At 44.3% G+C, this 27,989-nt stretch overlaps 2 protein-coding genes across 4 annotated transcripts in view; both read right to left on the bottom strand.

Annotated features, from left to right (window-relative positions):
* The window catches only part of LOC139368124 (katanin-interacting protein), a 29,383-nt gene extending 11,477 nt beyond the window's left edge, over window positions 1-17,906 (bottom strand). For 2 of the 3 annotated variants that reach the window (XM_071106701.1, XM_071106702.1), the window contains exons 1-19: window positions 17,814-17,903; window positions 17,248-17,346; window positions 14,072-14,151; window positions 11,906-12,075; window positions 11,382-11,497; window positions 11,059-11,160; window positions 10,631-10,780; window positions 10,088-10,340; window positions 9,637-9,777; window positions 9,371-9,528; window positions 9,014-9,120; window positions 8,262-8,358; window positions 7,836-8,045; window positions 7,040-7,177; window positions 5,082-5,937; window positions 3,436-4,248; window positions 2,120-2,334; window positions 1,917-1,992; window positions 1,590-1,767 (exon numbers count right to left, since the gene is read on the bottom strand). In XM_071106701.1, coding sequence (XP_070962802.1) covers window positions 1,590-1,767; window positions 1,917-1,992; window positions 2,120-2,334; window positions 3,436-4,248; window positions 5,082-5,937; window positions 7,040-7,177; window positions 7,836-8,045; window positions 8,262-8,358; window positions 9,014-9,120; window positions 9,371-9,528; window positions 9,637-9,777; window positions 10,088-10,340; window positions 10,631-10,780; window positions 11,059-11,160; window positions 11,382-11,497; window positions 11,906-12,075; window positions 14,072-14,151; window positions 17,248-17,259 — 3,872 coding nt within the window. In that variant the 5' untranslated portion in view covers window positions 17,260-17,346; window positions 17,814-17,903. Of the gene's footprint in view, window positions 1-1,589; window positions 1,768-1,916; window positions 1,993-2,119; window positions 2,335-3,435; window positions 4,249-5,081; window positions 5,938-7,039; window positions 7,178-7,835; window positions 8,046-8,261; window positions 8,359-9,013; window positions 9,121-9,370; window positions 9,529-9,636; window positions 9,778-10,087; window positions 10,341-10,630; window positions 10,781-11,058; window positions 11,161-11,381; window positions 11,498-11,905; window positions 12,076-14,071; window positions 14,152-17,247; window positions 17,347-17,813 lie in introns of all 3 variants that reach the window. The other variant, XM_071106703.1, reaches the window with a different exon arrangement.
* A 444-nt stretch (window positions 17,907-18,350) lies between these two features.
* Window positions 18,351-27,989, bottom strand: LOC139368123 (defective in cullin neddylation 1 domain containing 3). Its single transcript, XM_071106699.1, has 4 exons — window positions 27,632-27,989; window positions 26,175-26,260; window positions 25,106-25,670; window positions 18,351-20,701 (listed from the first exon to the last, which is right to left on the bottom strand). The coding sequence occupies exons 3-4, from the start codon at window positions 25,558-25,560 to the stop codon at window positions 20,149-20,151; spliced, it is 1,008 nt and encodes a 335-aa protein (XP_070962800.1). The 5' UTR covers window positions 25,561-25,670; window positions 26,175-26,260; window positions 27,632-27,989; the 3' UTR covers window positions 18,351-20,148.

Below are 27,989 nucleotides of genomic sequence, written 5' to 3'. Positions count from 1 at the left end.
GCCTACAGAGGGGTATACTTCAAAGCAGAATCAACTTTGGTAAGCAACCAGAAAAAAATAATACATTTTATGGCTACTAAAAAAAGCTACACTTAAGGCACTGGCCGGCAGGGATATCCTTGCACAGTGCACACTGACCAGGTCGCCAGGTGTATGGTGTTTCCTCCGACACATTGGTGCGGCTGGCTTCCGGGATGGATGTGCATTGTGTCAAGAAACAGTGCGGCTTGGTTGGGTTGTGTTTCGGAGGACGCATGGCTCTCGACCTTCACCTGGTTAAAAAAAATCCAGGTTAGCAGACAATATTAACCAGGTGAAATTGTGTCACTTCTCTTGTGTTCATTGCACACAGAGTCAGAGTATATGCAACAGTTTGGGCCGCCTGGCTCATTGCGAACTAATTTGCCAGAATTTTACGTAATTATGACATAACATTGAAGGTTGTGCAATGTAACAATAATATTTAGACTTAGGGATGCCACCCGTGAGATAAAATACGGAACGGTTCCGTATTTCACTGAAAGAATAAACCTCTTCTTTTCGAGATGACAGTTTTCGGATTCGACCATATTAATGACCTAAGGCTCGCATTTCTGTGTGTTATTATGTTATAATTAAGTCTATGATTTGATAGAGCAGTCTGACTGAGCGAACATGTTTCATTATTTATTTGAGGCTAAATAAATTGTATTGATGTATTATATTAAGTTAAAAGAAGTGTTCATTCAGTATTGTTATAATTGTCATTATTACAAATAAATTGTAAAAATCGTCCGATTAAATCGGTATCGGCTTTTTTTGTCCTCCAATAATCGGTATCGGTATTGAAAGATCATAATCGGTCGACCTCTAGTCTCCTCTGAGGTGGGTACGGAGCACCAGCTGCAGGACGCGGTTATCACCTGCCTCTACCTGACCTGCTCCTACATGGGCAACGAGATCTCCTACCCAGTGAGACCCTTCTTGGTGGAGAGCTCCAGGGACATCTTCTGGGACCACTGCCTGTCCATCATCAACCTAATGTGTGCCAACATGCTCCAGATGAACACGGACCAGCACTATTTCTTCCGACCTGAAAAATGAGAGCCAGGAGGAGGAGAGGAGCCGCTTGCTCATCGGTCTGGACAGGTGAGGGGCCCCGGGAAGAGGGGCCAGAAGAGGGTAGGGGCCTACTCCAGTCTGGTATTTCAAAATGGAGGGAGGGGGACTGGTTGAGGGAGTAGGAAAGGGTAGAGGTGAAGTTTCGATGGGATTCATAGATTATGAGTTTATATGAGGGCCTACCAGCCACCCATGAGTGTTTTACTGACTGTCTAAGGTGTGCCTGCTTACCACGGAAGGGAGGATGACCACTGCTATATATCGAAACAAAGCTGTAATAAACATTGACATGATAGACACATAAGAGTTGGAGTCAGATTAATAAAATCCCTTGCAACGCTGTTGTCATTGACAAGTTAACTGGATCACTTTGGCGTTTCATGTCTTAAAATACATCCTCAGAGGGTACGCAGTTAGATCCATCTATATTGTCAGCGTTGTGAGGTCAGACACACACGCACACACACACACACACACACACTACTGACTTGTCGAGGGTGCGTGTGTCCTGGCCGTACTCAGGCAGGTCGTTGAGGTCCCGTGGCGAGGCGTCCAACATGGTCAGGTCCAGAGGCAGGCTGTCCCCCTCCTTCCCCACCACCTCTAACCCCGTCAGGCCCACGTAGTGGGAGTCCCCCCATGTCATACTCAACTCTATCCTAAGGCCTGGAGAGAGGGACGGTGGAGAGAGATAGAGGAGAGTCAGCGTGGAACAAGCTGAGCTAGCTATATTTTACAGACATAAAATGACAGTTCTGTGTGTAAAATGTGTGAAATGATCATGAATAACACTAAATTTAGAAGAGAGCACTCACACTTTCCATTGTACATTCCAGGGATCTGCTCCAGGGTCTCAGACTGACCAACAGTAGGGTTCAGATGGAGGTTTAACTGAAAAATGGCAGTGAATAGAAATCAGAAATGTTAGTGTTGGCTGGAACAAAACCTGCATGCCCTGGATCAATCAAGGCGTTCCAGGTTTACACTGTATAGTCCAGGTCAGTCCGGTCAAACTCACAGTGAGGTCGTCCTCGGGTCTGAAGCCAGCCTGGGTGAAAGGTCTCTCCTCCCCCTCTCCGTCGGCCGTGCGGGGCCTCTGCAGCTCCTCCTCGTGTCCAACCAGACCCTCGGAATCCTTTGCCTCCCCGCAGAACGTCTCGTCGTAGCGCGACATGGCCTCCAGGATCTCATCGTCCGTGGTGAACAAGATGGTGTCCCCGAACTGGTCCAGACCTAAGATGAGAGCCGTGGAGGTTAAGGATAGGCATGAATAATCCCTAGTGGATGTTAAGGATAGGCATGAATAATCCCTAGTGGAGGTTAAGGATAGGCATGAATAATCCCTAGTGGAGGTAGAATTCAGTATGTTAGAGGCAAACAAATGACACTAAACCTATTTTGTCACAAAACAAATGCTCTAGTTCCATAATCTAAGATAATAGTTCTAATGTTCTTGTTATTTCCAGATTGGTGATTTAAATTAATTGTGTGGTCATCCTCACAAATCAAGCCAGTCCTCCATGAAAGCAATCCAGTTCACTAGGAATGGTCTAATACAGACCTTTTTTGAAGGGAATGAACTACACAAAGAGGGGTCCTTTCCTGGACACAGATGACTAATGGAAGGACAAATTGAATTGCTTTCATGGAGGACTGGCTTGAATTGTGCGGATCACCACACCACTTATTTTCATCATGAGCAAAAGCTATTTTCTACCCAAAATTGCAAAGACAATGTTGTGATCCACTTTATAAATACAAGAGACCAGCAACATTGATAAAAGGGTGTGGCAGTAGAAGAAACAGTGGCATCTAGTGGGCAAAACCTGGTATTTTAACATACATTTATGGGGGGAAATGCAAGTGACTTCAACATATAGTTTCTCTAAATGGGGGAATCCCACCAAATTTACTGAGAATACAATTTACTGAGAATACATTACACAGTATGAATAAACAATACTCCAAGCCACAGCTTCATACTACTTGTCAAACATAGGGAATTTATGCTGTATACTGGATGTCGGGGTGGGCTTGGTGTGGGGTTGGGGGGTCAGTGGATGGCTTAATCATTGTTAAGAGATTTGGTCCAAATTGGACGTACTATATTTATTGAACATTATATGAATCCTATAAATTGAAATGGCCAATGTGGGTGTGATCAATTAGTTGAATTTCTCCGTGTTCAGATGTAATGTTGCAAGAGTGCTTATCTTATCCGAAACCATTTCAGAACAATTTGAGATGGTGGGTGTCATAGCTTGCTGAAATTAAATAGAACTACCCATTTGGGTGTCATAGGAGAGAACCTGTCCCTCACTAATGCTCCCCTACCTCCAGACAGAGTCCCTGATGCTTTGGCGATCTCTCCCCTGAAGATGCACCTCCCGTCCAGCAGCATTTCAGCTTCCTTCACCCCCCTGAACGAGTGGATCCTGGACTTGTTGTAGTTCCACACTCTTATCATGGCCACCTGACACGGCCCGGCGAACTCCAAGTAGATCACGTGACTCCTCCCCTGGGTGAAAGGTGCCAACCACAGGTGCATGTCGTCCTGTGTGAGGTTGACACCATCGATCAGGTTGGTGACCACACGCGGGTCCTTTCCGTAGGCAGGCAGCACGTTAATATCAGGCGGGTCGGCGCGGATGCGGGTAGGAAGGAGGGGAAGACCGCTGGAGCTAAAGACTTCGAGACCGTTGAGGCCCACGTAGTGGCGATCGCCCCACGTGGACAAGATGTTAATGACCAGACGTTGACCACGTGGGAGGACCGGAATTTCAAACTCCTCCTCGCGCTCCGGCTCTGCGGAAAGGTCATCCTCTGGGTCATCGCAGAGGCCCCCTTGAGGGGCGGGGGAGGAGAGGTGGGAGGAGTGGGGGACGGGGCTGCAGGAGGAGGCTCCTGGGCCGGAGGAGGGGATTATAGCAATAGTGGCGGCTCTGGAGGAACGCTGGAGGAACTCGTCAAAGATGTCGCCCTCGAAGCTCATGTTGGAGATGCGACCACGCTGGCACTGGTTGAACTTGGTGAGGGAGTCCCAGGACTCCATGAGGGTGTCGTCATGGTCCTGCTGGCTGCGGAGATGGGCCCGGGGGGTACGCTGCTGCCTCCGGTCGCTGCTGCCCGATACTGAACCTGGCTCCTCTGTGGAATCAACACACACACTCTCATGTTACCTCAAAGGCAGTGCAGAGTACATAATAAAAGTGTAGTTAAGAGCAATAGGGAAGAAAGCAAGGTCATTTTGAGCCCGTTTTATACATTGTAGTACTATTCTATATCATTTTCAGAGTAGGATTTACACTACTAAAGTTATGGCTCGCAATAAAAATATATATAATTTAATAATTATGGTTAACATATTCCAGGTATGTAGAAGATAAAAGTCATGGTAATGTTAATGTGAGTTTCACACTGAATAGCCCAGCTCCGACAGCTGGTGTGATGCTAGTCAAAGAGTCTTTGACCCACTTCAGGGTGATATGTCCACAATAGATATTGTCAGAGCCAGCTGGCATGTGCCTTGTGTGTTTCCAGATCGGGGGGGGGGGGGGGGGGAATGACCCATAACTAGAGGGTCTGGCTGGGAGTCTGTTGTCAGGGAGATAAAGAGAGATTATTATAGGATGTAGATTTGATGTGATGCAGCAATCTGTCTGCCCTATAATCTTATTTAGGGACAAACAAAGATATGTCTGGTCTGCCGTTGACAAGAACATTGGGAAACTAATGCCAGATCCCGAAGGGGGGGGGGGTCATTAGTGAGTTGCAAAACTAAGGCAAGTAGACAAACAGTCTCCCACTAAAGATCATTCTGTCTCTGACCTTAAGACGGTTACATGAAATCAAATGAACGTCTGGCCTCTTTCCTGCACAGCCCGGTATGCAGAGTAGATAAAAGAGCTGCAAAAGTATGGAAAGGTATGGAATGGCTCACAACAGGTACGAGCACATAGCACACACACTGGGTTAGCTACCTATGGACAGTCCAATGGCTCCATGCTGGTGCTCCACTGCTGGTTTGCTGCTGGTACTACTAGTGTTATTGTGCCTGGCTGCGCTCCTACGTCCACTAACAGGCTGGTCCTGGCGCTGCTGGTCACTCAGCTCCCCCAGAAGGTCACCTCCCAGGTCCAGAGAGTCTGCACTCCCCTGTCCCCCGTTCACCGTCCTCTCCAACCCCTGACACACCCTCCCCGGGTTACAGCCCAGCTCCGGGAGCACCGAGGAGGATTGGGGGAGGGGAGGTTTGGACTCCACAGATTGCTGGGGAACTAGCCAGAGGGGCCTCTCCCTCCCAGCCTCGCAGCCCTCGGGGGCGCTCCGGGCCAGGGGCTGTAGCCACTGGGGAGTCCTGGAGGAGGAAGGCTGGGTGGTGACTGTGCGCTCTGTGGGTTGACCCGACTGCTCCAGCTGCTGTTTCAGAGGGGGGTGGGGGAGGTCCAGTTCCAGTGGGTCCACGTCAAAGGAGTTCTTCTGTAGGGGACGGTGTGTAGGCGTGGGGGCGACGGGGTTGTGCGTTTTATCCTGCAAGTCTATTCTGACCTGGGCTAGCCCCTCAGCGAGAGAGAGTTTGTGGTTGGGGTCACGATGGTGCCCTCCGTTGTTCCCCTCCACGCTCCTGTCATAATGGCGCTGTGGGCTGGCGCCACAGAGACCGTGTCCGGATGCCATGGGGCTGGGAGAGAAAGATTCTGGAACTTGGAGTGCCTGGAGGGCAATGCTGGTGCTATAGTCAAAAACCTGGTTGCCACAGCCCTTGTCCAGCTCGCCTTCGAACACCAGCGTGCTGTTGAGGTAAAGATTCACATGCCGGGCGCCAATGTCCAGGTCCTGAAAAAGAACAGTACGGCTATTTCAGGCTCTACGCAGGCCAATATTAAGTTAATGCATTGATATTGGTAGACCATGTCAGAAAATAAACATTAAAACGAACTCCAAGTCAAATATATTTACATTTTTTTTTTAAATGCAGAGGTGAAAAGGGAAATGTCAAAGAGCTAGAATATTCTAGTTACCATGACATCGCTAGATCAACATTGAAACTGAATGTGATACCGTACTTTTAACCAAGGAGCTTCCTAGTTGTAAGCCCCAATGTTCATACATACCTGGGAGAAATGAAGCTAACCTTGCAGACATAGTCAACTGTAAAGCTAACCGTAAGTAGCCTCCGTACCAACACACAGACAGACATAGTGGATGGCTAAAACCAGACTCCAATCTCCTCAATCCCTGCTCATTAAATCAGTGCATCTCCACCCACTGGATCACACTGCATCACACTGCTCCTTACCTCGCAGCTTAAAACACACCACCTGTACCCTAACAAGGGACTCAATGAACAGAGACGCTGTTAATATCAACCCATAACATCCATCGTTCCAGACAGAGCGCTGGTTGCCTGGGCTTTGTGCCCCGTCAGTCCCGTTTGTGACAGCAGCAGGGCGGGAGGCAGAAGCAGTAACCCGGGAGTCCCTTCACTAATCCCCCAGGGTTAATCTCTCACTGTTCCACATATGGACGGACTGGCAGCTCACGCAGCCACCGGTTAAACACAACTTCCCTCCCTCCTAAAGCCTGCTGCCAATATGGTGGTCACCCTCTAGAATGACTGGGGCCGGCTGAAGCAAGCTGGATTTATGAGCAACTGTTAGCAAATGATGGAGTGCATTTTGGTAACCCCTGAACTAGGACTGGCGTGATGAACCAATCAGAGGCTGCATATGTAAGGGTTGCACACACAGTACGTGCTAACAACTTAAGTGCCATTTCTATCAGATTCCATTCGAATCTTCACTAAACGCAACCCTTTTCACTAGAACTGGCAACCTACCGGCAACCTCTATCGCAAAGGCTCGGGCCAAAAGTAGTGCACGACATAAGGAGAAATAGGGTGTCGTTTCATACTCAACCTGTCAGTCTGGTCTCTTACATTGATGCTCTTGTTGTAGTTCCAGATCTTGATCCGGGATATCTGAAAGTCCGGAGAGCGCTCCGTGTTCCTGATGATGAAGTAGAGCTGGACCGGAGGATGGAAAGGACAGGTCCACATATGACGCTCCTTCGTGGTCTGGCGGTCAAAAAAACATGGAGAGAAAAGCAGTCCGTTTAAGTCAGAAAATACATGAATACATTCCCTTTAAATGACCAGAGATCCAATATAATCTGGCAACACTTTGAAGACCCTCTTCCCAAAGTATAATTCAGAGTCCCAAGCCACGATAGTCCGGCGGCCCATTGTGACATAGCTATTTCTTTTTTATTTTATTTAACCTTGTTTGTAGCTACTGAGACACCGTCCGCGTGGCTCCTCGTACGCGCCTGCTATTCATTTGAACGGGGTCACGGTTGGAGAAATAGCTTGAGCCGCACTGAGAGTTCGGAAAGCATGAAAGGCAACGGTCCAATATTCTAGAACATCTCCGTGTGGACATACACATTTTGGACTATGATCAGCGCTTAAATGGGTATAAAGCGTATTTATAGCACCAATGCAAAATGCTTTGTCATGCACGACATAGCTTATAAACTGTTATTAGCCTGTCTCATGATTCCTTATGTGTTCTAATGCCTTTATAGTGGATTATGATGAGGGTATCTACTTATAGGAAGTGTCACCAAAAATCCCTCTAAAATGATGCATGAATAGTAAATGCAATGCACCAAAACCTTTCCAAATAGTTCAATTAGTGTTATCAGAAAGGCTTTGGGGGCAGAGCTCAACTCACCTTAGGTTTCCCGTTGACCAGTGCTCCAAGGTTCCCAGGGTAGTCGGCGTTCCGGATGTCCAGGTCGTGTGGCGACACGTACAGCTTCCTGTTCCCTGGGCCGAAGAACTGCATCTCCGTCAGCCCCACCTGGCCCCTGTTCCCCCAGTTACTCAGGATCTCCATGGTGACGTATACGGTGGGCGGTGCCTCGGCCGAGACGCGCCTCTTCTGCCACCATGACAACAACAGAACTTCACGAGTCGAGTCAAGCCGTCACTTCATACAGTGTATTCTTAGCATCGTAAAAAATATAATTAGAATGCTGGTAGATCTCTCTTTGTGTGTGTGTGTCTCTTTCGCTCTATGTTTAGCCTCACTGTTTGTCTCACCTAGCTGTTTTACGCTTAGTCATTCCTAGCCCTGGTATTTGATGGAGTGACTCACCGGTGGTTTGCTATTGTCGGTCTTCACTGTCTGAGGGCTGTCAAAGTTTGTGCCTGCCTCCAGTTTCTCCAACGCCTTCAGTAGTCTCTGCTGTTGCCTGGAAGAAAATGATTAGTCATCAATTGTATTGTGTCTTTCACCACATCAATAGTCTTTGACCTTGCTCTTGGTGATCATCTACGGAAATGTACGCACGGTCACTGACAGTTATTGAAGACTCCCTACGGCTCGGTTGACTAAACCCGCTTCAGGGTCAGAGAGGTTAGGTTACCACCGACACGTTTCGGATTGTTAGAGAGCCTCGGTCGGAAGGTATACAGTTACTGGTGCTCCTGCGCCGGCCGTCCAGGACGTACTGCATTACCACACGTTTTCTGTTACTGTACTGCAGAGTGTCAGTGTCATTCTAAACGGTCTCCAGACAAGACTTCATTTGGCCACATCCCGATACCCATACCTCATAGATGGTTTCTTTCTCTGTAGTATGATAGTGTGGACACTATTGGAACATAGCCATTCAATGTTTTTTCCTTTTGTGATAGTCAAGTGATTAGTATCGACCCAGATATGGACCGCGAGCCCATTCAATGCGGCCTGCGGGTGGTTTGAGTTTTAAAAAAAAAACATCAGTCTACATTAAAAAGGACTCAAACCAAACCGTGTAGAAATGATATTGGACTTACATTTATAAAATCTCTACCCTCTTTCCAGGTCGCTAAGAATCACCAAAACAAAAGTGTGCAATACACTACCTGGGACCCATGAGGGTAATTCTCTGCATGGCTCTGGTCACCCCACTGTCATCTTTGTCGTCATCGTCGTCACGCAGCGAGCCGTTCGTCATCTGGTGACCTCTCACCTGTGGATTTAGAATGGAGGAGCACAACGGAGTTTGACTTAAGACAGGGTGGTAGCCCAACCAGGTTCAACTAAAGGTTGAAAAGATGAGAAAATAAGAGAGATGGGGATAGGCTAGGATGTAAAACATGAATCATTACAGCAGACAGATTAGAAGAATACAACACAACCAACTAGAGGACCCAAAACAGCACACCCCTGATTATGCCTACAGATATAGAATTACATTCTATGGTTGTTATCTATCCTACCGGGGTGCGGCTGAAGGCCCTGGGCTCGGGGCTCTGCAGTGGGCTGTTCTCCATCTGCAGGGCCTGGAGCACCCTGCACGCCGTCTCCTCCGAGTCGCGCTCCTCTTGGGAGGCCTTCCTCGCTGCAGACAAGGGGCGCTCTACGCGACTCCTTGGCCCTGAGAGAGAGAGGGTGGGGGAAGAGAGAGAGAGAAAGAGAGAGGGGGGGCGAGTCACACTCTTGAGGCCTCTTAGTTTTATGAATGACAGGGAAGAACAGAACATACGTTGAGGATCTCTGCCATCCCTGCACTCCTTTGAAGAGGGCCTGTCCAGAGTTCTGCTCTTCACCGGCAGAGGCTTGGTGGGGACGTAGGCTTCCATGTTGTCTTTCCTCTTGGCCGACAGCGAACGCTCGATCTTACGGCCTGCAACATAATGGAAGAAACGGTCTACGAAAGGTAAAGGAATAGACAACCTGAAGCAAATTCCGGGCTGCATCTCAATAAAATCTCTTAACAGGCGTCTTCTACATGTCTCCTTCCCTTCAACTGCAATGATATCAAACATCTTGATGGGTAAGTGGGCATCCAACATATTGCTTTCACCTATCCTATCATTTAAGATCAGTGCAAATGAAGGGTGGGGACCAGGAAAGGAAGCCACTATAGTTGAATGTTAAGATGCATCCCTGGTTGAATAACATGAATATACTGTCATCCGTATTGCTGGGAGTACCTTTAGGAGAGGGCCCAAAGTCCAACACCATGAGCTCTGCAGGGTCGTGAAGGCAGCCTTTGGGCCCAGTTACTCGCGGATGACTCGTGTCAGCAGATGTTTTGTTGGAGGAGGGAGGCAGGCCTAGCTCCTCCAGGCTCTCCGTGCTCTCCTCCCTCTCGATCTGCTCCTCCACCCACTCCTCGTCCGACTCCTCCCCCGCCGACCCACTGCTGCTCCTCAGCACGCTCACCTCCAGGCTCCGTCGAAGCACCTGATCACCAAAAAAAACACCAAGGGCATGTTCAATTGAGTTGAAATGGAAATGAAACTGGTCTTCTTATCAGACGACCGCGGGCTTTTCCTCCCCAGTTTCAAAAATGTTTTCACCCCGTTTGGGACCAAAATGAAAACTACTCAGCTCTCACCCTCACGCCACTCCACCATATGTAACACAAACAAGGTTAACACTGAGCTATAACGCAGGTTGAAGTGAGAAGAGGAGAAAAAGGAAAGCGAGAAGAGGGCCACGGAGGAGGGAGAGAAAAACAGTTGACCTCTCACCTTGACCTCGTCGATGTTGAGTAGAACCCTTTCGCTTTGATATTCAGGCTCCGCCTGGCTACCTCCTCGGCCATCTGCCCTGGAGCCAAACGAACGTGACACCTTACAGGAGTCTCGCGGGGGGCTACGAGGAGAACGGGGACTCGACCGCTGGAGAGGCACAGGGTGAAGACAGAGCCGAGTGAGATGCAAATCATGCAAACTCAGACTGACTGCTGTATTTGACATATACAGATGCTGACACACACCATCGAAAAATGCTGAAGAACAGTGCACACAACACGCACACACACGGGAATTTTATATAATATAATATATACCATTTAGTAGACGCTAGATACATTTTACATATGTTGGTCCCGGGAATTGAATGTTACAAGCGCTATGCAGCTGAGCTACAAAGGACCGTTGTTCTCTTCCTACTGTACCTCCATCTCTATACTGTCGTAGGGTTCAAAGTCTTCAGAGTACCGTCTCTCTGGAGAGATCCGCAAACAGGGTCCTTGTTCTGTTCGAATATTGACCGACTTCTGCACAGACGAAAATAGAACACTATTCAAAACACATACACTACATTCTATTCCATTTGTGACAACCCATGTCTGTGATCGTCGATTCGTTCACTAAATCTATTCAACCACCAACAGGGTTGTTGGCGTCATCCATTAGACGTAGAATGACCAGATACTATAGAAATAGAATGACTAGACATTCTCTTTCAAAAGGTGTAGACTAACTAGAATGGCAGTACCTGAACCCATTCTCTCCTCTGCACTTCTCCCGGGGCGGTGTGGCTCCTCTTGCTGCCGTTCACCTCCAGATTGTAGGTCTCCTCCTCTGCAAGCTGCAAACCCCTTCTGGAGGCATCTGGTGATGAGTCAGAGAAAGCGAGAACACAGACACTGCACATGAGCAGTCAAGTCCGCCCTCAGAGGAAGAGGAGAACCAGACACAGATGGTTCCATAACAAACAGAGGAGGGGAAAATGGGCGCTGGTTTTACGACTGTCACTTATTATCATTTGTTCAACGGCTGTGGGCATAGGATTATACTATGCTAAATGAGGGACGGGGTTGGTGTTCAGGGATGCTACAAACATTAGCTTAGTCATAAAGTAGTAACAAACAGGGACATAATCTACAATAGCCTAACAAGGACGTAGTACTGTAGCAGAGATGGATTGTAGTCTATACTCAGTTGCTGATGGGACACTGAAATAATGTATTTTAGTGCTAAGTTCTTGGCGGATCTATTTTAGTCCTGCATGCTGCGTACCAGCCGTGTGTGTAGCTCTCAGAGCCGGCGGTGGCGAGGTGACGGACTTCTGGCAGGGTCTCTTGGTCTGCTTGCTAGCATTAGCGCCGTTCAGATAGATGGAGAAGCCCTGCTCCAGACGCTCTAGCTCGATCTCCTTGGGCTCTTTAGTTTTCAGTCTCTTTAAGATCCTATGGGTCAAAGGTCAACTCATCACTAAAAAATACACACATTTTCATATAAAAGTGGTTTATGAATCTACACTTGAAAATGAGATGAAAAAACATGTTTTAAGTCTGTTTTCATGGTTTTTGTATGCATGTGAGAGCATTATATTATATATGCAAGCAGGTCAAACGAGCGAAGCCTACTCCATGGAAACAAAATTGTCCTCACACAGTTTGCATGTCGGTATCACTCATACAATGAGGGAAAAAAGTATTTGATCCCCTGCTGATTTTGTACGTTTGTCCACTGACAAAGAAATGATCCGTCTATAATTTTAAATGGTAGGTTTATTTGAACAGTGAGAGACAGAATAACAACAAAAAAGATCCAGAAAAACGCATGTCAAAAATGTAATAAATTGATTTGCATTTTAATGATTGAAATATGTATTTGACCCCTCTGCAAAACATGACTTAGTACTTGGTGGCAAAACCCTTGTTGGCAATCACAGAGGTCAGACGTTTCTTGTAGTTGGCCACCAGGTTTGCACACATCTCAGGAGGGATGTTGTCCCACTCTTCTTTGCAGATCTTCTCCAAGTCATTAAGGTTTCGAGGCTGACGTTTGGCAACTCGAACCTTCAGCTCCCTCAACAGATTTTATATGGGATTAAGGTCTGGAGACTGGCTAGGCCACTCCAGGACCTTAATGTGCTTCTTCTTGAGCCACTCCTTTGTTGCCTTGGCCGTGTGTTTTGGGTCATTGTCATGCTGGAATACCCATCCACAACCCATTTTCAATGCCCTGGCTGAGGGAAGGAGGTTCTCACCCAAGATTTGACGGTACATGGCCCAGTCCATCGTTCCTTTGATGTGGTGAAGTTGTCCAGTCCCCTAAGCAGAAAAACACCCCCAAAGCATAATGTTTCCACCTCCATGTTTGACGGTGGGGATGGTGTTCTTGGGGTCATAGGCAGCATTCCTCCTCCTCCAAACAAAGCGAGTTGAGTTGATGCCAAAGAGCTCCATTTTGGTCTCATCTGACCACAACACTTTCACCCAGTTGTCATCTGAATCATTCAGATGTTCATTGGCAAACTTCAGACGGGCATGTATATGTGCTTTCTTGAGCAGGGGGACCTTGCGGGCTCTGCATGATTTCAGTCCTTCACGGCATAGTGTGTTACCAATTGTTTTCTTGGTGACTATGGTCCCAGCTGCCTTGAGATCATTGACAGGATCCTCCAGTGTAGTTCTGGGCTGATTCCTCACCGTTCTCATGATCATTGCAACTCCACGAGGTGAGATCTTGCATGGAGCCCCAGGCCGAGGAAGATTGACAGTTCTTTTGTTTCTTCCATTTGCAAATAATCGCACCAACTGTTGTTACCTTCTCACCAAGCTGCTTGGCGATGGTTTTGTAGCTCATTCCAGCCTTGTGTAGGTCTACAATCTTGTCCCTGACATCCTTGGAGAGCTCTTTGGTCTTGGCCATGGTGGAGAGTTTGGAATCTGATTGATTGATTGCTTCTGTGGACAGGTGTCTTTTATACAGGTAACAAGCTGAGATTAGGAGCACTCCCTTTAAGAGTGTGCTCCTAATCTCAGCTTGTTACCTGTATAAAAGACACCTGGGAGCCAGAAATCTTTCTGATTGAGAGGGGGTCAAATACTTATTTCCCTCATTAAAATGCAAATCAATTTATAACATTTTTGACATGTGTTTTTCTGGATATTTTTTGTTGTTATTCTGTCTCTCACTGTTCAAATAAACCTACCATTAAAATTATAGACGGATAATTTCTTTGTCAGTGGGCAAACGTACAAAATCAGCAGGGGATCAAATACTCCTCCCCCCCTCACTGTACATCATTGGTGTCATTCAATCTCTCAGCACGAGGAAGCAACCAAAGTCAACCCTATGTGTGTGAGTATAAGCCTATTGACAGTCAGCTACTGTGTCCTCTCAGTGTAACCAGAGCTGCCTCTCCCAAAGGCCCGTGTCTGCCTCACAGTTCACCTGTTTTTGTGCTGAAGGGCGATTAAATATTCATCCAGTATCTCTTCAGCAGCCAAGCCTCCCTGACACCTCTGGTTCTCCTTCACAGATAGGTAGACAACAACAGGAAGCAGTGTCAGACAGAGAAGCCATGCGAACACGTACAGTATCACAATACACTAGGGTCATGCTGCAGTGATTCATTTTGAGAAGAGGTGCAGAGTCTTGAAACCAGCTGAATCATTAACCCCGTTTATTGTCATAGCCTAGGTGACCGGCCTTCAAATTGAGTAAATACGACCCCGGGTTGAGATGACACGTTGAAATCTTGACAAATAGTGTGGGCGTAATCTTTGGTTTTCGATATGGAAATCCACAAATTCTTATTTCGGTTAAAAGTCCATACAACTGACTTTATACTCATCATTTGCATGGAGTTAATTAATAAGAGACAGGCCCTAAAGTCAATTGGTTTATTGTAAGACTCTTGCGTTACACAAGAAACACTAAAATACTGCAATCCGTTTACCTACCATAGACATAACAATGAAAAACAGAAAGGATGTTCTGGTAGCAAATGTAGTGTGAACTCTATAGTCATGCGCTCAGTCTACTGAAGTTGAAACGTGATGAGAAAAACAAAAACAGATAGTGTCAAAGGATAAGATAACCTCAACCATTTTGAATGGGAGTATGTTTAGCATCAGACTGCATCTTTGAAATGAAGATAATGGATAGGCTATGAGGATTGTATTCTGGTTTGAGTATTGACAATAGCAAGACATGGCAAATTCACAGGCTCGTGCAGGTAGTGAAAGGGCGATTCCACACCAGCGTAGACAGAAACTATTTTGGGCTATTTTAGATTGTTCTGTCAATTCTCACATAGAAACTTCATTGCGGGGGGTGTTTGAAATGCTTTTTATGTTTGTCTCACAAACCATTTTGTGCCCATTTTAGACCTATACATGCCTCTTGTAAGACATTATGATCCCTGAACTGTACATGATACAGACAACCTCGTGGTCTCATTATACCCCTTTATAGTGTGTTCTCAAATATGGAGGATGTCTAGATTCTGAAATACACATTTTCACATAAATGTATTCAACATTATAAATATTAATAACAATATTACCCTCAAAAGTACCGTTTTGGATTTTGAGAATTTAAAGACATTTTTTGGAACAATATACCCTAAGAGAACATCACATTTCCAGAGTGGGCTCTCTGCTCATTCTGAGGTTTTGATCAATTTTATGAGCACCATCAACACACTGAATAGAAAAATGTATTAAAAAGAACTCTGCTGGTGATTTGCAATCCTAAAGGAGGGCTGTGACTGGTTAATTTTGGGGGGGGGGTTTATTTTACTAGGCAAGTCAGTTAAGAACAAATTCTTATTTTCAATGCCTGGGAACAGTGTTGTTGTTCAGGGGCAGAATGACAGATTTGTACCTTGTCAGCTCGGGGATTCGATCTTGAAACCTTCCGGTTACTAGTCCAACACTCTAACCACAGGCTACCTGCTGCCTTAGGTGAATGACCTAATGACCTATTAAAATTACCAGAGAGCCCACTCTGGAAATTTGACGTGTTTTAAGAGTAGCCTATATTGTTCTTAACAATATGTCTAAAAATATGAAAAATCTAAAGGGGCACTTCTAAGATACAGTATTCCTATTTTTTATGTTGAATAAATTAATGTAATTTTTTCCCTTTCAGAATCCAGACATACTCCATATTTGAGAGCATACTCTAAGGAGTTTAACAACACCAATATGTTGTCTGTATCATGTATGGTTCACAGATTTGTGATACAAAATGTAAAAAGCATGTCGAACACACTTCCTTCCAATGAAGTGTTGATGTAAGAATTGCCAGAACAATCCGAGATACCAAAAATATTTTCGGCCTATGTTGGCATGGAATCACCCGAAAAGGGGATGAAATCACTAGCTCTCTTACATAAGTCTAGCAGCCAACTATGCTTCACCATCTGCAGGAGCACTGGAGGAAGAGGGGGAAAGGTGAAGGAAGAAAAGAGAACAGCAGAATAGATGCACTATATGACGAGAACCAGAATCTGGTCTTGCAGGAGACGTTGATGTGGCGAATCTCCTTTAAACCCAGAAAGCAGCAGCCATTCACCAGCTTTTCAAGCTTAACAATGTCCAAATAAGTTTGTTACTGACCAAATATGGGGTTTCGATTAGCAACTATCCTAATTTACTGCCGTCACGGATGGTACGTACTTCCATAAAAGGTCCAAGTAAAAAGTTACATGCAACCGAAATAGAAAGCTTCTTCGACACCTCCAATGTATTGGTTAAGATGTTGTAGCAATCCGAGATCATTGGGTTGTGAGTGATTGGAGGTGCTGAAAAGGGTATTTTTTCAGTTGCTTGTTCATTTTTATTTAAACCTTTTTTGGAACTACATGCCCGCTGTGGTGGCAACACATGACTATAGTTGGTAATCAAAACTCCACATTTGGTGAGTAATGAATGCATTTGAACATTAATAAGCTTGAAAAGCTAGTGAATGGCATATTGAATAGCTGCTTCCTGGGCTTAAAAGGAGTTTCACCATAAAGTCAGATTCTGGTTCATATATGACTATGTTATAACAGGTGCAATACTGACTTTGGCAAGTGACCATGTAGGCAATCTATTGAAAAGAGGGTTATTCGCACACCTTGTGTAATTCCAGATCCATATCATACTTATTTAAAGAAACTCCAGCAGACTGGCATCCTTGTATGCACCAAACATCGAATAAATTAAAATCCATAAACCACAATATGGAACGAGCATAGGCTACAAGAATGTACCCCGCCCAAGTAATGGGGATCATAATAAAATACCCACAATACTAAATGTGCTCGAGTTTCTTGTCACAACGTAGGTAATCAAATCATAAAAAAAGAATGTGGTAAAGAGGCACAGACATGACATTAACAAACCTAAAAACGTTTTATTCATCCTTTTAATATTTGTCAGGATATGCATCTCCTTTACAAGGCTCCCTCTGCCTCTGACCAATATCTCCCACCTTAGAGGTGGGGAGTAGGCACATAAATCAAGCTTCATGGCAGTGAGACGCAAAGCCATCCCTTTTTGTAGTGAACGTCTATCCACATGACCTCAGCTACTGTGTTCTCCAATTATTTGAATATAAAATAAAACGGAACTCACCACTTTATCCATTGTGGGATCACAGACACTGGTTTTCACATAACCCTAATTCCACATTTTGAGAGGATGTCAACCCACGATGATTTTCTAAATTCAACTCTGTAACAAGGAAAGAAATGAACCGAGATTATGACCTTTTTATGAGGACCGTCCGACAGCAATGTTGCCGCACCCGAAATATATATTTTTTTCTCCCGCATAAGCAAAAACTGCACGCCGCTGCTAAAATTCTGGCCCTAGCTACATTCTTAGTCATTGTTACAACGGCAGTTTTTTTGCATTTCACATACATTTCAACAATGCACTCCACATGTTGAAGTTAGCTCACTCGGTGAATTAAGAAACATAGCTAGCTAGATAATCAGCTTTATTTGTGCAAGCTATGCAGCTAGCAAGTCGGCGCTAGCTAACGTTAGCTGATGTTGCTGGCTGCAGGAATAAACTGTGGCTAAACTAGCCAGCTAAGCTAACGAATGACTAGGCTAAGGAAGTTTACCACTCATCATTTTTATCAACTTCCTGTTTTTAGACAATATACACTTTGGTTAAATGTTTTAAATACTCACAATCCAGAAATATTTACACGGGTATTTTAATGCCGTTTCTCGATATCAGATGAAGTTTCCGATTCTCATGTGTCCAGTGTTGTTGATAACAGTGGATGCTGGTTACCAGGAGAAACATCCACCAATAGCGAAAGCCCCTGTGTTGGACACACCCCCTGAGGAGGAGGACCATGTTTTGTGTACACTGCCTGCCTACAGCAAATACACTACAGCAGAGCGAGAAATACTGCACTTTGCCCAGCAACCCCTACTAACCATAATAGATTATACTCTATTATGGCCATATCAGAGTCACAATTTTAGCAATTTTCTCAAACTTCACCAGGGTATCAATAAAAAAGTTATATTTCTAAAGAAAAACGTTTTGTTTGAAAAGTAGAAACCAGGGCAAGGAGCATCCTGGGACATTAGAAAACAGCAGGTTTATCCGATCAGATGCCCGAGTCGTGTTCAAATGTCCTCAAAAGCCAAACTGCAAACCCTCCATCAGAACAGGACAATGACACCACCAAAACAAAATTAAACTCCCCATATGTATTTTGTGGTCCACTGTCAAAAGTTGGAACATGGTTTTATTCATTATAAATCAATGCATTTTATATAAAAAGGGCAAAGGAAAACATAAACCTCACAAGGGCACCCCCTGACCACACTGGACTCAGTTGCAGACACTCAATGAGCCATGCACCTGGTTAACAATGATCCACTGTCACCAAAAGGCCTGGGCTCTGTTTCATTATAATTCAACAGTTGTGAATGGTCTAGAAGCTGCAGGCATGAATGAGAGCATTACAAGCATGGTGACTAGGAGGGCCATTGTGTTTTGTGCACTTAACACAACAGTCACTAGCAGCCGACACACATTCTTGACATGCCCACAAGATTAGAGTGAATAGCTGTCCAATGTTGTAAGATTGTTGTAAACTTGGTAAGGTCTTAGCTTATTCTAACTAACTACAGAGTCCCTAAAGCAAGGGTGTCAAACTCATTCCATGGAGGGCCTAGTGTCTGTGGGTTTTTACGTCTTAATTGAAAGGAAAAACCAGACAACCAGGTGAGGGTTGTTCTTTACTAATTTGTGACCTCGATTCAATCAAGTACAAGAGAGTAGCGAAAACCCGTAGATACTCGGCCCTCCATGGAAGGACAAAAGCTTTGTAATGACCTAACACAACAGCCCTGAATGTAGCCCAGGTAAGGTCACCTTCTGTCCTGTTCACAGATCTGAATTAACTACATATGTGCAAGCTATAACTTCAGGTAGAAGTCCACAGTCCATTGAATGGCTTGGTGGCCAATACCATATTGCTTACATGTGTTCAGTCCTTTGGAATCTGTGAACAATAAAGGGACAGGGGCTAGGGACCAAAATGGAACCAAGCCCTGGTAGTTAGAATAAGCTAAAGACACTACCACGGTCTAGAGCACTCAACAACCTTTTCATAAATTACAATGCAGAAGAGAGAGAGAAAAAAAGGGTGTGATTATTTTCAAAGAAATCAACTTGAAATTTAAAAGGACTTATTGGAATATAGCTTCAACAAATGTTTTATTTAGATAAATAGAATAAAAATAGTAACAAGGTATTTTCACCGTCGCTTCACTTCAATTTTTACTTTAGGACATTATGCACACTCGAGTACGACCACGTCTTGAACAAATCTTGGTTGGCCATCACAACTACAGGCAATAGATAAGCCAAGAAGATAACCCTTTATATAGTCCACATTTCAAAAATGAAAGCCAATTCATCCACACTCAAATGTTGTTCCAAAATAAAACAATTTCAATCAAGTTGATTTCACTGACCCCATAAAGATAAAGCTCAGTCTCTGGTAATAAAGAGTTATTTGAGGACAAATAGATTGTCCCAATTTCCCTTCTTCTTAATGCAATATGAGGATTTAATAAGCCTATGTATTTGGGTGAGAGGTCCAGTCACCAGTGTTTCCAGGTCAATGAGACTTGGGAACTGGTATGGATTTCTGGCACCTGGTTTTTAAAGCAACCCTATATACTGAGCTTTCTTTGTGAGTTGGGAAAGATTCAAATGGACCACATGTCCAAATTATTTAAAAAACAAACACATTAAAGACAAATAAAACAAATAACTTAAATAGAAGTGCTTAAAAACAATACAGTTCTTAGAGCCCTTTCAATAACCAGAAATAAAGCAGGGTGCAAGGAAACCCTGTCCCACCGCAACAGAAAAGGAGCGAGAGGAATAATGGTAATGTTAATACTAATTTGTCATCCAATGATTCACAGATGTACAGTTCACTTATAGGTCAGAACCCACCAACCCCGACCTTCCTCCCTTCCCAGAATTCCATAGTCAGTGGCCCACCCAGGTCTGTGAGCCCCATCCGCTCTCTGTTTCAAGTCCGTCTCTGCTGGAGGGAGAGTCCTCGGTCTCAGTGCATCCCCTCTCCTCCTCCTCTGCCCTCCTCAACTGCTCCTCCCGCGCCTCCTTTTTCCTGCGCTCCATCTCCCACTCCACGAAGGTGTCGAAGAGGCTGGGCCAGGCCTCGTCCTCGCTGTAGTTGCTCAGGTCTGGCCCGATGGCCTGTGTGAAGTTGAGGAACATGTTCCAGGTGTCCCGCGAGATGCCCCGCACGCCCGACGGGTTCTCGCCGAGGAAGTCCAGCCAGTGCTCAAGGATAGCCGGCGTGTCCTGCGTGAAGACCAGGCGCCACAGAGCGATGGCGATGTCGCGCTGAAGAGAGCGCTGGCCCTCCTCGGCATCAAGGCCGAACTGGAAGGTGAAGCGGTACAGGTCCTTGAAGCTCTCCTCGCCCTGTGCCTCCAGCAGCATGCAGGAGAACCGGGAGCAGATGCCCTCCAGACTGTCCGCCTGGATCGCCCTGCATCCATCCACAAACTCCTTCCTACAGACAGGAGGGGAGAAACAAGGCTGCATTATAGAACGCAACATAATATCAACCTTTGACTCAGGGCAATGAGCAATAGGGGGAAAAACCTGTCCGTTTTTAACATTTTTGGCAACAAAGACAACTTGGGCAATTTTAAGTAGTTAACCTTTTTGGGATATGGGGCAGCATTTTCACTTTTGGATGAATAGCGTGCCCAGAGTGAACTGCCTCCTACTCTGTCCCAGATGCTAATATATGCATATTATTATTAGTATTGGATAGAAAACATTCTGAAGTTTATAAAACTGTTTGAATGATGTCTGTGAGTATAACAGAACTCATATGGCAGGCGAAAACCTGAGAAAAATCAAACCAGGAAGTGAGACATCTGAGGTTTGTAGTTTTTCAAAGCTTGGCCTACCGAATACACAGTGGGATATGGATAAAGTTGCACTTCCTACGGCTTCCACTAGATGTCAACTGTCTTTAGAAACTGGCTTGAAGATTCTACAATAAAGGAGGGGCTCATGAGACTTGTTTGAGTCAGTGGTCTGGCAGAGAGTGTCTCAGGCTTGTGATGCGCGCTCCAGACAGAGTTACCTCTCGTTCCAGTGCTTTTCTTCAGACAGGAATTCTCCGGTTGGAACATTATTGATGTTTTATGTTAAAAACATCCTAACGATTGATTCCATACATCGTTTGACTTGTTTCTACGACCTGTAACGGAACTTTTCGAGTTTTTGTCTGGACGAAGTGCTTGCGCCTCATGAAGATGAATTAGTGGGCTGAACACGCTAACATCAAGTGGCTATTTGGACATAAATGATGGACTTTATGGAACAAATCAGTCATTTATTGTCGAACTGGGATTCCTGGGAGTGCCTTCTGATGAAGATCATCAAAAATAAGTGAATATTTATGGTGTTATTTCTAACTTCTGTTGACTCCAATATGGTGGATATTTCTCTTCAAATATTTTTTAATTTCGAGCACTGCCTTTTCAGCGGAATGTTGTCGAGGGGTTACGCTAGCGCCTGCGCTAGAAAGGTTAATAGGTCAAAGTTTCCTAACTAAGCTAACTCTGATAAACATCACATGGGCCTCAACATAAAGAAGTCAGGTAAAGTAAAAACAGAAATAACTATGCCATTTAAAGTCTCTGATAAAGAGGAGCACGCTTTACAGCACACGGAGAGAAAGGGCGAGAAGCCCCCTTGATGAGAATGGCGCTGGAATGTATAGCGGCCGTTATACGGGCCCCTGCTCACCCCGGGCCAGGCCTGAATCCTCGACATGCGGAAGAGAAAGAGAGGGGCGATTTAGAGGCTGACGTGCGGGCACCCTGATGAAATTACGGCGGCGAGTGAATAAGCTGCTTCTACCCTCTGTTATACTGGCGAATGTACAATCACAGGAGGACAAACTGGACGAGCTACGATCGAGATTATCCTATCAACAGGGCCGGAAGAATTGTAATATCCTATGCTTCAAGGAAACTTGGCTGAACAAGGGCATGGATAATATTCTTGTTGTTTTTTTTATGCATCGGCAGGACAGAACAGCAGCTTTCGGTAAGCTCAAGGGGGGGGGGGGGTTCTCTTAACTACAGCTGGTGCACGATCTCTAATACTAAGGAAGTCAAGGTTCTGCTCACCTGAGTTAGAATACATCATTAGCTGTAGACCATACTATTTATGAAGTGAGTTTTCATCCATCTTTCGTAGCTGCCTATTTACCACCACAAACTGATGCTAGCACTAAGACCGCACTCAACGAGCTGTACAGGGCTTTAAGAAAACAAGAAAATACTTACCCAGGTGGCGCTCCTAGTGCCCAGTAATTATAATGGAGGAAAACTGAAATCGTTCTTACCTCATTTCTACCAGCATGTCACCTGTGTAACCAGAGACTAAAAAAACTCTAGATCACCTTTACGCCACACACAGAGATGCATACAAAGCTCTCTTACCGTTTTTTAGGCAAATCTGGCCATAACTCTATCCTCCTGACTCCTACTTAGAAGCAAAAACTCAAACAGGAAGTACCAGTGACACGCTCAATACAGAAGTGGTCCAATGAAGCGAATGCTAAACTACAGGACTGTTTCGCCAATGGGTCATTCTCATGAAATCCTTAAAATACCATGGCAGTAATGATTTTAAATATAAAACATGTAATTTAGTAATATAACAAAATATCATAAAGATAAGTGTTCTCTACCTTGCACAAAGAGTAATTTCAACATAGGAATTAATTATTTGTGTATTTTATTGCATTTTCTGCTAAAATTCTCATTACGCGTCCAGCTCTGTCGGAATGTATGTTATGTTGTAATTTAAACAGGGTAAAATGAAAATATTCTGGAAAAAATAAATGGATGTTCTACTAGATGTTTTCAAATGACAGAAAAAGTATTAACTGAATATTCATGTATAATAATAATGAAAAAATATTGGAAAAATTAAGTGTCCATGACTGATGTTCTCATCCTCCACAACATTTTTGAAGGACTGTTTACACACACACACACACAGAGAGAATTTAAAATAAGTTTGTTTTTGAATGAAGCAGGTAAGCAGATCTCTTTATATTTCTCCAGTTAAAAGTTAAACATTCTCTTGCAGACTGCGTACACGACAGTATTGATTATCATTACCGATACAGGTAGTTTGATATTTAGAAAAACGTTAGATTTAAAAATTTCAATGAAAATATACTTCATTAATGTCTAATTATGTACATTGAGTAAAAATTTGCTTAGTCATCAAGTATCTCTATTGTTAGCAAAACATGCAAGGTTCCTCATCCTTCACAACACCATTCTCACTTAATGCTGCCAGTTGCAGTAGAGAGAACTTCTGTTTCAGTAATGAGAATTGAATCATAGACTATATTTTTAGATATAATTAACTATTAATTTAAATATTACTTGCCAACTGTTGATATTTTGCTTTATGTCCTGTTTAATTGCAGACAGTCAGCAAGTGACAAAAATACATCTTTAGCGAAGGCTGACAAAATTTAGAGAAAAAGTTTACACCAACCCAGAACGGCTGGAAGAGTACAGAAGGAAGGAGAGAGAGGTTAGGGGTTGGAGAGGTTACAGCAAGCGTAATTAGCATATATATGGTCTATAGGAAGCCTATGCCCTCATACAGTGTCTATAGGAAGTCAATACGCTAGTGTTAGGAAGTCTACACTTGCACGTTCACACATCCATCACACACACACACGAGCAAGCTCACACACACACAAAATCAGTAAGCCATTTATACTATAGGATGTCCACACACAGTCTAAGTGTAAGCCATTCAGTCCCTACTATAGGATGTGTACACACACACCAAGTCTGGAACCAACAGGACCCTTAACATCTTTTACCCCCAAGCCATAAGAATGCTAAATCGTTTAATAGTTAGCCTAGTTATCTGCATTGATCCTTTTTGCACTAACCCTTGACTCATCACTTACACCGCTGCTACTCTTTACCATCTGTCACTTTATTCCTAGTTATACGTACATATCTATCTCAATTACTTCGTACCCCTTGTATATAGCCACGTTATCATTGTGTTTCTATTATTTCTCTATCTTCCTTCTCTCTGCATTGTTGGGAAGGGCCTGTAAATTAGCATTTCACTGTAAGTCCACACCTGTTGTTTACGAAGCATGTGACGAATAACACTGGATTTGACTCACAACCACATCCTGTCACATTGTTCTGCTGTCACTTCAGCATGAGTCCCTGGCCAGATATGTCCCCTGATATACATTGCTTTTCCACCCCCTTTTATACAGCAGACATGAAATTAGACTTGGTGTGAACAGCAACGCAACAGTAAACCTTTCAAGTTTCTAGCTCTAGGTAGCTCAGATGAGAACATTTGTTAATAGGTCAAATGATGGTAATAGGTACAATCTTCAGATTAGATACAAGATTACATGAAAATGAAGAGGACAAAATCATCTGAGCAATAGACAATCAGAGAAAGACCCTGTCTAATCCCTACTCATTACAGAGTGCAGTGTCAGAGCCTGTTTCGATTTCCTGTATGCCCCCTACCTGTCAGAATAGCAAGTGAGCTGCCGTGCTGCTGAAAGCTGAGAGAAGTGGGGGTGGGGTGGCCAGCCAGACCAATGTTAAATGAAACACTGCACAGTGAGAGGGGAAGCTAGCCTAAAACATACAGTGCAGGACAGCAGTAGCCATTTTAGAAATTTGGTCAGATGTCTAACATCAGCCATTGAATCAGCCATGCTAATCAATATTACAGGCTAATATGGTCTCTTTTGGACCAATAAATTACTTGAGGAATCTTCTCTGAACATGTTTTCTGAATATCAGGCTAAAACACATTGATGAAGCATCGACTGTCTCATCCTTACTCCTTCCGATCTCATCCCCAACCCGTCTCTCACCTTGTAAACTTGCACATGGTGGCCGCCTGGAACTTCCAGGCAAGGACCAGCACGCGGAACTCGGCGGGGTCCACGCACAGGTCGTTGCAGAACCCCTCCATGCCCTCCTCCAAGATGGAATCCTCATGCGGGTCCTTGTAGCAGCAGAAAAGCTCCTCGATGCGCAGCAAGGACGGCCCCTCCCTATCCGCCACCAAGCGGTCCTCCTTCCTCAGATCCCCCAGCATGGCTGACGCAGGGATCACCGTGGTCTCCACGGTAACCTCCATGGCGGTCTTGGTGCCGTTGAACATGTGGTCACTGGAGGTCTTGCTGCACACAGTGCCAGGCTCCTCTTTGTGCCCTCCTCCCCCGCCGCCTTTCTTGTGGTGGGACTTGGACCCCTGCTCCTTGTCGCCACTCTTGCTGCCGAGCGAGGACGATGGGTTCTTACACTTGGTGACGCACTGGCCCATATCTCTCTCTCTGGTCCTCTCGGTCTGTCCTCCACTCCTTCAGGCCCCGTCTGCCCCACCAAGACGCCTCTGCTCTGGCCTGGTGAGACGTCTCAACATGCCCTTGGGCCCTGGAACAGAGGAGGAGTCCAACACAGTCACATGGGGTCAACAACTACAGTGACAATGAGTCACTGAATCAACAAACCCATTAGTCACAAAGGGTCAAAAGCCACAACACTGAGGTAATAATTACTAGAGAAGACAACTGCTAAATGCTAAAATAAGAAAATCACATGAAGACCATACAAGTAGACCATCACCAACGCAAAAGGGTGAAGTGTCTGGCAGTTTTCAGCCTGGCCCAGTTACCATAGAAGCTGGTACTGTACCATGTATAGGAGGGTTCATATCAAACTAGAGGGCTGAATAACTACTTATAGAGAAGAGCCTAATACAGCATGGATTACCATATAACTGACTAAAATACTAAAACCACAAGATACCACCAAATAAAACACTAAAATTGAAATGTAAGTTGTCTGGATCATACATACTACTAGCCTGCACAATACGCTACCAGAATTGCTCAGCGATAGCGAAGAAATGAGTTGGTTCTGATAATAAGTACTTACAGACACTTCCTCAGAATGCCTTTATCACTCTAGATGAAGGTGTCATCTTTTTCTGCTCCATCGTGGTGACCTTAACATCGGTAATGCTGAAAGACACACAGCATCTTGTCACCATAAGCATAATGTGATACAGGGGTATCGTTCGCCCACATGTAGATTCAGTGTATGAACTTGCTGTGAATTTGTCATTTCAGATTGAGAAAGCAGTCATTTACAACATGCATTTCCACAGCCTTGAGTCAAGGATGAACTACTTTTAATTGAAAGCAGACAGTGGTGTAAAGCACTTAAGTAAAACATACTTGAAAGTACTACTTTAGTTTTCTGAGGTATCTGGCCTCTGACCTGGGGACTCACTAAACACATGCTTCATTTGTAAATTATGTTTGAATGTTGGAGCATGTTCCTGGCTATTGGTAAATAAAAACATTCTAAGTAAATGGTGCCAGCTGGTTTGCTTAATATGAGGAATTTGAAAAGGTATACTTTTACTTTTGAAACGTAAGTATATTTTAGCAATTACATTTACTTATGATACTAAGTATGTTTAAAACCAAATACTTTTACTCAAGTAGTATTTTAATGGCCGACTCACTTTTGAGTAATTTTCTACTAAGGTATGCCAATTTGGTACTTTTTCAACCACAAAGCAGGAAACTATAGAGATAAATATGCCTAGCCCTTTTCTTTGTTAGAGACCTTTTAATTACATAGGCCTACATTTGAAATATTCTGTTACCCAATGAGGAATTCATGATGGCTTCCAGCTGTTGCAAGATTCATAAGTCAAATACTGTACTACCATTCTTGTTCAACTAGTTGGTATTTTATTTTGTTCCTGTCTTTCATGATTTAATGAAACACTTAGCAACAAGCGAAAAGCCCCTGATCACATTTATTGAAACTATTCATGAGGAATCAAACTTCCGTGGACATGTACAGGCATAACACCTCCTGGAAAGACTGCAGTGCTTTCAACCACGTTCACCTCATTCTAATATGATATACTTTATTGTTGTAGGTAGCTGACTAGGAACACATCGGCATGTATATACTGTGGGGAATATCTAGCTATTTACCTATTTAGTTAGCAACCCATTTATGAAAATAACACTGCCAACAATTATCTTTAAACTTGGTAACGTTAGCTAGCTCAGCTGTGCAGTTCTAGTTTGCATCTGAACGTTGGCTAACATAACTGTTTCTTTGTTTGACCAGCTAACATGGTAACCTAATCAACTCGACTGTCTAACAACTACAGCAGCTAAGTTCCCTGGTAATAATATAGCCTCGTTTGTGGCTGGTTACACTTCGCCATCATCATACTTAGCTACCGACTGGCTAGCTAGCACGTCATCATGTAGCTAACCGTTAGCTAGTTATCTGTAAAGTTAGCAATCTAGTATGCCATAAATATATAAACTATTTTAGACCACAAACAGGATAAGTAACGTTACCTCTTAAAAATAGTTGATTGTCGAGAAAATCACGTACATCACTCCAATAACATCAGTAAAACAAATAGCGAACTTAGGACACAACGACACAATCAGCCCCACTTAGCTAAAATGCTAGCCAGCTAAGCTAATGCTAGTAGGAAGCTAGTCAGCACCATAAACAAAAACGAGCGTTTAAGTTGGCTTTTGCCTGATAAGAACGCACCTGGTTTGCAAACAACCGCCCTAGACGACTGTCTTTTACTTTAAATTGACTACTAAAAAAAAAGTCGGATGAACCAGTACGAAAGGCTTATAGTTTCTTTGTGTATCCCCTTTAGTCATTGAGTGGATTTTCCCTGCATCACTTCCTCCCAAC

Source organism: Oncorhynchus clarkii, chromosome 16 (genome assembly GCF_045791955.1).
Source record: "Oncorhynchus clarkii lewisi isolate Uvic-CL-2024 chromosome 16, UVic_Ocla_1.0, whole genome shotgun sequence".
Lineage (NCBI taxonomy): Eukaryota > Metazoa > Chordata > Actinopteri > Salmoniformes > Salmonidae > Oncorhynchus > Oncorhynchus clarkii.
The sequence above is the reverse complement of the archived record's forward strand: the minus strand, read 5'-3'. Positions and strand labels throughout refer to the sequence as shown.